The 10,644-nt window shown below is 49.4% G+C and overlaps 1 protein-coding gene across 2 annotated transcripts in view; it reads left to right on the plus strand.

Annotated features, from left to right (window-relative positions):
* The window catches only part of Txndc5 (thioredoxin domain containing 5), a 117,587-nt gene that overhangs the window by 92,736 nt on the left and 14,207 nt on the right, over positions 1 to 10,644 (plus strand). Inside the window, exons 1-3 of one of the 2 annotated variants that reach the window (XM_010622832.3) lie at positions 31 to 181; positions 3,559 to 3,708; positions 8,673 to 8,778. In XM_010622832.3, the coding sequence (XP_010621134.1) occupies positions 3,620 to 3,708; positions 8,673 to 8,778 (195 nt within the window). In that variant the 5' untranslated portion in view covers positions 31 to 181; positions 3,559 to 3,619. Of the gene's footprint in view, positions 1 to 30; positions 182 to 3,558; positions 3,709 to 8,672; positions 8,779 to 10,644 lie in introns of those variants that run through there. The other variant, XM_019207323.1, reaches the window with a different exon arrangement.

Consider the following 10,644-nt stretch of genomic DNA (forward strand, 5'->3'; position numbering starts at 1 on the left):
GGCCCAGGTGGGGGCGCCCCGGGGCCGGACCCCTCCTTCCCGCTCGGCGCCCCAAATCTCCGTGCGCGCCCGGAGCAGCTCCTGTCGTGGCCGGGACTCCGGGTGCTTTCTTCCTGCTTGACCCTTAGACGCGGGGCGGGTCACCTTCGTGGACTTACCCGCAAAAGGAAAACGCCGCGAGGTGTGGTTTCCCCACTTCGTGCGTGGGAACGGTATCCGGGGTGGGGGGCTCGCTTGCTATCTCTGGGAAACCAGAGAGTGCGGTGGCCAACAGCCCAAGCCGACCTTGGTCACCTCCTTCCCGCTCTCGGGGCCAGGTCACTTGGAACGTGTGAGATGGGGAAAGTCCCCCGATTAGAAAATCAGATCTTCTGTTCTCTGGGTGGTCTTGACGCTAACCCCAGAGTCCTTCATCCTGGGTGTTACCCCGGGGTACAAGCTCAGGCTGTGCCGGGGCCTAGATGCCCGGGTCGGGGAGTTTGAGATGTGAGAAACGTGTTTTGCAGGATTTAGTATTCACCCCCAGAGCTCAGGAGGGGTCTGCCAGAGAAAGGAGTGTAGGAAGGGTGGAGGAAAAATGGCTCTTCATAACTAACGCGTCTCTTAGCCCCATAGTCTAGCTGTATTTCAGTTCCTTTAAAGTTAAGTCAACTTTTTCGGGCCAGTCTGGATCATTACTATGATTTATTAACAACGTGTACGTGTAATACTCTGTTCTGTTTCAAGTTCCTAAGAACCAACTGATTTGAATTTTTAGAACTGCCGCTGGTAGAGGAAATACTCTGTAGCATAAAACTATCAGCTGACGTTAATATAGTTACTTTGTACGGGGTATTCTGGGAGTAACCAAACCAATTAAATACTTCGCCACTGCATTTAATTGGTGCCAATTTTGTGGAATAAATCTGTGGGCTTTTTTTTTTTTTAATCTCTTTTTAAAAGAAAAATCAGCATGTGGCCATAGTAAGTCCCCTGCAGTGCTGGAGTTTTAATTTCGGGCTAACTGCAGCAAATATCAGCTGGTTGGTCCTGGATTGAGAGAGAAAACTGACCTGTGTGGGGACTAGGTAAATGTCCTTCTCATTCAGTGTGGCTTTATGGACAATAAGGATTCGCCCAATAAAGGAATGTAGGTTCTTACTTGCTTCTTACTCAGCTGCTGCGGATATTTAGATAGAGATCTGTAGGTTTTCGTGATGGCCTTTGACAGTTAGACTTTGAAGAGCAGTTCAGAGCTCAGAAGACCCCGGCCTAGCCCCGCCCTGCCCCGCTTCCAGTTCTGAGGCTGTGGAAGCCCACGTGTGATTTGGGCTCAAGGACATAATGTGACGAAAACATAGATCTGTATACTTTTGCTCTGACCTTGGCAGTTGTATGGTTGTCCTGCCAAGTAGATTTTGTGCCAGCATCAGGTCATAGCTTCTCTGTGGCCTTCCTGGGTCGCACTGACCCTGGTGGCAGTGGAGTCAATACTGGGACCAGGTGGTTTTGCGCTATTCCTTGTTAGGACCAGGCTAAGGGAATGCAGCTGGCCGGCCCAGGGGTGCACGCTGTGGCTGCAAGGGCCCCAAACCAGGAATTCCAACTAGATGGCACCTGAGGCTCTGTCACTGCTCCTGGGGTGGGCAGGGGGAGGCACACCCAGTTTAGTGAGGGCCCACGCTGGACAGATTTGATTTAGTGCCTGAGTGAATGTATTCTTTTATCCTCACTTTTAATCTGGTCTTGTGTTTTCACAAGAAAACTAAAAAGGTTGCAAAGGAGTTGTAAAATCCTGAAATGAGCACGTCCGACCAAACTCTGAGAGAGAGCTGTCCAGGGAAGCCCTTTGGGACTGTGCCCAGGAGGACACCAGCCCGCACCTCCTCAGCCCACCCAGCCAGGTTTCCTTAGGACAGATCATAGCTGCTTCAGCTAAACCCTGAACATACTGCGTGTCACATATGTTCTTTAGACAGCATGGTCAGCTGGATGTGGCAAGATATTTGCACCACAAGGAAGAACAGAGCCAAGGAACAGTAAGCCGTCTCATTCAGGTGCTTTTTAGGGCTCTGCGGTACTTGGCTGTTCTCTCCCGGGTAGCTTCTCCTCCTCTCCCTCACCATTCAAGCTCCCTCTGAATTCAAAGACGTTAAATCTACAAATGCAGTTTCACCTTTTTTTTTCTTCCTTCAGTGAAGAAATTGCCAAGCACTTAGTACATAGTATGTGCAGGGTGCTAGGAATACAGTAGTGAAAGGGACAGCCTTTGCTTTCCTGGCACTTGTACCTTATGCACTTAAGTGAAACACTGGGGTTTCCTCCACAGTGATCTCCAGGAAAGGGAATGATATTGTATTTGAGGCTCTTATACAACAGGATTCTCTTAGCTGGCCTGGAAAGTGCTGGTTAGAGAAGACACTTTGCTCGAAGTGAACTTGTCTACCTTAAGGTGCTTTGAGGCCATCTGTCAGAGGCATAGAGTTTGCACAGATTTTACTGAGAAATTATTTTGAAGAACTCAACAATTGTCAGGGCTGGGTATTCTTATAAGTGGACAGTTGGGTTTATTTTTTGTTTTGTTTTTGCTTCCCTAGAGCCTGACTTTATAAAGCAGCCCAGCATGGGGTTATGCTGTAGATATACATACCATACTTACTAGACACATGGGAAAAATCCCTACAACCCCATGCCACCATGCTATGTGATTGTAATTGAAGCTTAGGATAAAATTTCTAGTGTTGTCTGGTTCCAAATTCAAATTTGGCATGGCAGACAGCTGAGAGTGCAAGATGCTGATCAGCGCTGTGATTCAGCCGGCAGGCCACACGCTGAGGAGGATGCTGGTGAGCATGGGAGGAGCCCGCAGAAGCCGTCATCCGGCCGGCTAGCATATTAATTTAGTGATGGCTGAGGTAAAAGCGTTTGCATGTAACTAAATTCATGCAGTGTTATATGCAGTGCTTGGTTCTAACAGCCGGAGAAATTTCAGTGACCATAAACTCCCTTAAAAATTTACCATTTTAGTTTCTCATTGGGAAAAATGCAGAGTTGATTTAACTTTGCACAAGTGGTTAGACGGTAGAAGAGACCTGACCAATAAAGGAACAGTTACCACAAGCAGCACTAGCTGCTGTTGGAGGGGAGAGGATTTCCAAAATAGAAGAGCGGTGGAGTCAGGGCTGTCTTCCAGGAGGAAGTGACACCAGATGCTCCTGCAGGGCAGGCTGAAGGCAGCCAGGCAGGGTTTATGGAGTGAGCATCAGTGTTCAGAGCTCCTGGGCTGAGCCACTCTGGTCTTCGTGGAGAAGGGCAGATGCTACAGCAAAGGCATGAGGTGGACTGCAAGGGAAGGAGGGGCCTCTGGCATGGAGGCCAAAGAGGAAGATGTGGACAGCGTCATGCAGGGTTTCAGTGTAACGCTGAGAATTGTGCGGCTTGTCCCCAGGGCTTGAAGCAGGGAATTGTGCGCTGTTCGCCCGCTGCAGTCAGTATAAAGACAGTCCAATGCCTGACAGGAAGGGCTTGACGCCCCTGATCCGACCCTGCTCAGGTTTACGCCCTTTCACCTCGCTGCAGGTGTGGACACTGCCAGCGGCTTCAGCCGACATGGAACGACCTGGGAGACAAGTACAACAGCATGGAAGATGCTAAGGTCTACGTGGCCAAAGTGGACTGCACGGCCGACGCAGATGTGTGCTCCGCACAGGGTGTGCGAGGCTACCCCACGTAAGTGGGGGCAGGGTCCCTACACCGTGCGCCGGAAGTTCATGCTGCACTGCGGCTCCTTCCTTTGTAGGTCGGAGGGATTGGAGTGGGCAGTCCTGATGGTAGGGAACAATTATATTTAACACTGTTTTTGATGCATTTCCCACCTTGTTTGGAAAAGCACTTTAAGTCATCAGGGTTGGGTTTTCCTGTGAAGGACAGCAGTGAGGGTCCTTGAGGTCCTGAGCGTGTACTGACCCCAGTACGTTTCACACACACTGCACGCATAGACTTTTGGTGACTTATTCTTCAGTGCCTTTCCTGGATTGCATCCCATCCAGTCAGCACAGGGCTGCTTCTGTCCGAAAGGAAGACAAACAGAGCACAGCAGCTCTGACAAGTGGCCCTACTAGTGCCTGACAGCAGGGCAGGAGTGTTTCTGGTTCTGAGGGACGGTTCCAGATTCACCCAGGCTCACAGCCTGTTGCCCTGCTGTGGTTGGAGGAAGAGTCCCCAAGGGCCCGTGTTCAGCCTTGGATCTATTGGGAGGTTGTGTAAGCCTTATGGTGGCACCTGTTGGGGAGGAGGTGGGGGCACTGGGGACCCCTCCTCCTGTCTCCTTTTGCTTCCTGGTTACCCTGGCATCTTGTTCCCCACCATGATGTGAAGCTTCACCACAGGCCTAAAGGTGAGGGTTCCAGGCCACCCACAGACTAGAAGCTCCGAAACTGAGACAGAACAAGCCTTCCTCTTCCTAAGCTCGTCATGTGAGCTGCCTGGGTGGGGGCATTCAGACCAAGGCACAGAGGCTGAACTGAAGTTCCATGGGAACTGAGACTCAGCCCTGGGACTGGTTCTGCGGCACCTCCCTCCGAGTGAGCAAACTGCTCGGCTCAGCATCTCTGTCCCTGAAGAGCGGGGCCCATGATTGGTGGGTCCCTTTGGATGAGAGTCGTGTCTGGGATGGTCACTGTGGCAGGGAAGCAGGACCTTGGAAGACAGATCCCCTTGCCCGCCTGGCAAGCACTTGTGGGAAAAGCTGTTTCTGCGGGGTGGGGGTGGGGGTCACTGCAGCTCCCTCAATCTGAGTTACAGCTGAAGACTGAAATAACTGAGGAGTATGGGCGAGTGTTGACCACCTATAAAACCAGAAATGATCTTCAAACCTGAGAGGCTGCCTGGAGACATGAAGGGAGCCCTGGGCTTGAAGGGAACCCAGAAGCTGCTGGAATCCCAGCTCTGCTGTTCACATCCCCTGCAGCTTGGGCCCTGTTGTTTCTCCACCAGGGAGGATGGTGACAGGGCCACCCTGCTCTCCATCTGTACACGGAGGGAGCATGAGTGTAGACTCTGACGTGGACACATAGTCAAGGTTAGGGGTCCTCCTACAGTTGGAAATTTGACTTCCCATAAAGGACCCTGGAACTCTTGGTGTCCAGTGGCTGCTTGCTAAGTCCCAGAATTCAAACCTACATTGTAGCAGACCAATAGAGAGAAGAACTCTAAAATTCTTTCTTTTTAACACAGAGTGCAAGGGGCATGTAGTCGCTGAGGCAGTCGTAGACAGGTCCTCTGAAACAATCCCACCTCATGGAGTCGTTGCAAGGCCTGAAGCAATGGTGAATAGAAAAGCCTGAGCTCAGTGTGTGTGTAAAGGTATGAACCTTTACATCAGTCTCCCTGGCACGTCACGCTGGAGTAAAAGACTACAGAGGGGGAGTTTGGGCTCCCTTAACCCTATAAATAGCTGACTATGCTCACGAAAATGTTTGAAGGGCTTCCTGTTGAGCCAGGAACGAATCACTGCCTGGGAAGGGGCTGGACAGAGAAGATATCATTTGTAATAGTCTCCTTCAGCTGCTTTAACAAAGAACCACTCAGATGGGTGCTGAAAACCACAGAAATGTACTGTCTCACATCCTGGAGACTGGAATTCAAAAATTAAGGTGTCAGCAGGGCCACATTATCTCTGAAGGTTGTAGCAAATCCTCACATCTTCCTGGCTTCTGATGGGTGCTGGCCATCTTGGCTTCTTTGCTGCACATGTGTGTCACACCCAGCTCCCTGTGGCCACATGGCTTCTCCCTGTGCACATGCACGTGTGTGTGTGTGTGTGTGTGTGTGTCCGTCCCCAAATTTCCCCTTTGTATAAAGACCTTGTTTCTAACTAGAGTCATATTTTGAGGTTGTGAGTTAGAACTTCAGCTGATATGTTTTGAGAGAGAGAGTTCAACCCTATAACTGTAGATTGTAGATACTCCTTATTTAACCACCTACCTGTTCAGCAGCTGTTCACATTTACCACCCGCTGCTCGGACTTAGGACCTGTGTGCAGTCTGATGGTGCAGGTGGTGTCTTCTACAGTACAGTAGTGTAACTTTTGCTGATTGTGCTGTACAATTCTGTAATTTTATATTCTGTTATACCTCACAGTACTGCATATAAGAGGTACGCAAGTAAAAGTGAAGTCATCAAGTTGGAGTTTCCTTTGGCCACTTCTTCCTTCTCAGTACTGGAATGTACAATTCTTCATTTAGCGACCAGTTTATTTAACGACCTAGTCGCCAGAATGGAACTTGGTCTTTAAACGAGGAGCGTCTGTAATAAAACACTTCTCGAACTGTTTTCCAGAGTGAGAACTAAGTGGGGATTTTTCTCCCCTGCAGCCTCCTTGAAAGAGAAACAAATCACCGGGAGACAAGAATGCCCATGTGGTGGTCTGGTAATAGGCAAACTGTAGCCTGTTCTTTGGGCTCATATCCTGTCCCCGTCCACCACCCACTTCCCTTCTGTGGACAGTGCAGAGTGAAGCCAGACACTCAGGACCACCTGGAAGGTCTGCAGTGGAAGTTCTAGCTCTCTCTGGCCTCTCTGAGCTTAATAAGGAAGAATTGAAGATTAAGTCAATTAGATTTGTAGTCCAAACAGAGATTTCTTTTAATTGTTTATTTTCATTCTGCTCAGTGTGTGCCAAGACAGAAAAATCATAGGCCAGGTTCTTGCTGTGTTGTAACTTTAGCAAAGAAATAAGAACTGAGTCTGACAGTGCCCAGGCCTTTCTGACATCTTGAGGATCCATCTGTTCACCACTCAGGACCCTTTCTGGGGAGGCACTTGGAGGACAGAAGGGAGGTGGAGAAGCACAGCAGCAGCTTCTAGTCTCTGCAACAGTAGCGCTCCTTGTCTGAGCTGCCCACAGCCTGGGGTGGATGTGGTGGTGCTGCTGGGGTGATCACAATTGTTGCAGCATACTTTGAGCTGCTTATAATGTTGAACTTCATACATTCGTCCTTGGAGGCCCGATGTGATTATAGAAGTGCAGATGGTCCTGGCTTAATGATAGATCAACTTAGAATTATTTTTTACTTTATCATGGGACAGAAGCATCATCATTCAACTGGATCTGTTTATCACTTTCATACAGCTGTTCAAAGCATGAGATAACCAACACTGTTATGAAATAGGCTTTGTATTGGATGCTTTTGACGAACTGTAGGCTGTGACAGGTGTTCCAAGCGTATTTAAAGTAGCTTGACTAAGCTGCCTTGTTTTGGTGGGTATATTAAATATACTTTCAACTTAGGATCAGTTTATTAGGATGTTTCTCAGGTTGAGGAGCATCTTTAGGGGTGACAGAAGAAGCTGGGCCTATCCTCTTCTTGGGGACACTTTAGGGGCATCACTTAAGCCCTATGACATGACATTGGATGCTCAGTAAGGTCTCTATGCCCTTGAACTTTCAATGTTGATCTAGCCAGCAGACTGGCTTTCTTGTGTTGCTGTGAGACTTTAAGGCCTTCATTTAAGGGGAATCTGCTGATTCTGTATGTTGAGCATTGACTCAGAAAATCTACATATGTGCCCCAGAAGCATGAGGGTGTCTTGCCAGAAAATATAGCCCATGGTTTTTTCTTTCTTTTTTTTTTGTTCTCATCCTTTACATCTCCTGTGAAGTTTCATCTGAAACATGTTTTCCATTACTACCAGAGTGATCAGCAGCAAGTGCTAAGCATCAGTCTCTAGAGATGCTTTGCTTACAATGAAGGGAACTGCTCCCACATTGTCTCTTCAGAGGCCAACATATATAGAAAAAAGAGAAGATCCCTTCTCCATAGGAAAAGAGAAGGAATAGTTTGCACCAACCAGTGTCCTTACTCTTGGAAATGTCTCAAAATATCTGGATATTTATGTGTGGTGGTTAATCTCGATGTCAGCCTGATTGGCTTGAAAGATCCCTAGGAGATTAATGAGGCACCTTCTGGGGAGTCTGTGTGAGTCGTAGGGTGTGACCTTGGGGACTCTATCTGGTCCCTCCTTCCTTCCCCCATAGCTTTTCCTGCTCTCTGCTTCCTGGCTGCCACACGTGGAACAGCTTTCTGCCCTCAGGCCCTTCCAGTGTGCCATTTCTGCCACCCATGGATTGATAGCTCCAGAACCATGAGCTGAAGTAAACCTCTCCTCTCAGTTGCAGATGTCGGGTATTTTGTCCCAGCAACAGAAAGGTGACCAACACATCATACTTTGCGAGTGTCTAGTACCTTCCAAGGTCATCTGGGAATAATGCATTGCCAAGCCAGTATGTTACTACTACGGCCTAATTTAGATACCCGACTAGAACAGTAGCTACCAAATACCTACCCAGCTTGGGAGGATAACAAATACCTTAAAGGGAGAAGCCTGAGATTCTGCACAGGAACACAGAGTGCTTCCTTGTGGCTGCAAGTTTTCACCTGGGTTTTATTTTCCTTGAACACCCTCAGAAACTCCCGAACACTTCTGTGCACACACTACCTCCTGGAGCAGTACTTCTGTTTCCCGACAGTATTAGCAGATGGAGAGAGGGCCCGGCTGCAGCCCCTGGCCAGCTCATTTTCCGCTTGGTTCCCTACATGAGTCTGCTCCCTGGTGAGATGGTGCTCTCCACTCAGAGTGGTTTGGAAAGCTCTAAACTTGTGCTATCTGCCTAATCCTTTGTTGTTCTGCAGTCTGAAGTTTTTTAAGCCTGGCCAAGAAGCAGTGAAGTACCAGGGTCCTCGGGACTTCCAGACGCTGGAAAAATGGATGCTGCAGACACTGAACGAGGAGCCAGCTGTGAGTGCCCCCTCTTCCCTCCCTCCCTGCCTACATTTTAGGAGAGTCCAACTGGGCAGAGGCCAGACGAAGTACATAAATCAAGGCGATTATTTTAAAGCGATTCTTTACTTTTTAGAATTCATTGATGTGTGCGTAAAGGAAATATCCAGCTGTGCACAGAAGTAGAGAGGAGCATCTAGTGGGCTTCTATCCCCAGTAGTGGTCCCTACTCGCCAGCCTCATCTCCCCCGCCTCCTCGCCCTCCTCGTCTGTCCCTCAGGGTCATTTGCAGTGGTTCAGTCTGTGGTCTCACAGATGAGCGCTTCTTACTTTTCAGCATAGCCATTCTGTCACTCCCGTGAAGACATTGAAGAACGATTCCTTAGCATTGAGGTTGACTCACGGCCACCTGGGGATGAGGGTATCCTGTCCAGGCCAACCTGGCACTCCTGTCCTGCCCTCCCCAGGACCTTTGCCCCTCACCTCCCCACACCCCCACTGTGCCTGCTCCATCCTTTACCCATAGCAAAGGCCCCCAGAGTTTGGTTGACAGTATAATGTAGCGTGGTCCTAGGTGACCCTGCTGTGTCTGCAGCCCCCTGTGTGAGGGGGATATCAGGAAGTCGGGGGCCCCATAAGAATATGACTAGGAAAAATGTAGACTCCTCCATCTTCATTTTATAAACCAGTAGTCATGATAATCTTCACTTCGTGGTGCTGATGGTGGCTGCTGGGAACTCTGGCCACCGAGGCCAGGTTAAACTTTGACGTCTCACACTGCGGTGTCGGTGGGCCTGGAAAAGGGCCAGCGCTCCCTGTGGGCCCTGCTTGGTGAAATGGAAAGAGCACAGAATCCCAGAGTGTGACTCAGTGTCCATGCCGAAGACTGATTTATCGAGTCAGATGGGCGTGTGGCCCCCAACCCCAGCAGCTGCGTTAGAGCCCTGCTGTCTGTCAGCATCTCCTCCAGGGTGTGCGTGCTTCCTCGACTCTGCCTGTTCTCTGTAGACAGCAGAGATGATGGGGACTCCACACCCCCATACCTCATGTTTAACACTAACCGCGCGGTGAAGAGTACTGTGGCGTGTGCTGAACAGTCATTGGCCAGAGATTTATCTAATTGTAGGACACAGGGAAAACCACAAGCCTCTCTCAGAGGAAATGTGCATTTCTGTCAAGGCAGGAAAGCTGGGTGAGCAGGTGTAACTTTCATAGAAATGTAGCTTCACATCGCTTCCTTTATGAAAATGTTCTCTTTCGAAGGGGGTTAGGTATTAGATGCAAGGGGAACAGCTTTAAAGAGTCAGTAGCCTCAAGAAAAAAGCTTTTAAAACAAACTTGGTACCAGAAAGCCTGGCTTTATGATGGGTTTGTGCTGCACTGATGTGTGGCAGCCGGAGCGCAGCCGCCTCGGCTCCATGCGTTGGTCTCTGAGCAACAGGGATCTCAGGTACTTGGCAGAAATGATGGGGGTGACAGTGCGCCTTGTGATGGCGAAGCTGGAGCACGCAGGTCCAGATGGGTGGAGCCACCCTTATCCCAGATGCCAGGCTCAGAGGCTTCAGCGTTCGGGTCCTGGAGGATTTGCAGACATGTGACACCCTTCGGGCAAGGCCAACGTGGAGCGGGACTCCCGTTGTACTGCGGGGTCCGTGCCCTCCGCGTGCCTGCTCTCCGAGCTCACCCTGTCCTGGGTGCAGGGTTCGTGGCGTTGCACTGGGTCAGAAGGTTTCGGGCTCTGGAGCAGTGGATCTCAGATTCGGAATGCTCAACTCGCACTGCAGTTCTTTTCAATTTGATTTAGCTTTTTAAGGGAAGACTTTAAAAAGTTTTCATCTAAGTAACTTTTTTTTTTTTGACATTTCTTTTTTTTTTTTTTTATTT

This window comes from Fukomys damarensis, unplaced genomic scaffold (assembly GCF_012274545.1).
Source record: "Fukomys damarensis isolate Sample0158 unplaced genomic scaffold, DMR_v1.0_HiC HiC_scaffold_10, whole genome shotgun sequence".
Taxonomy (NCBI): Eukaryota; Metazoa; Chordata; class Mammalia; order Rodentia; family Bathyergidae; genus Fukomys; species Fukomys damarensis.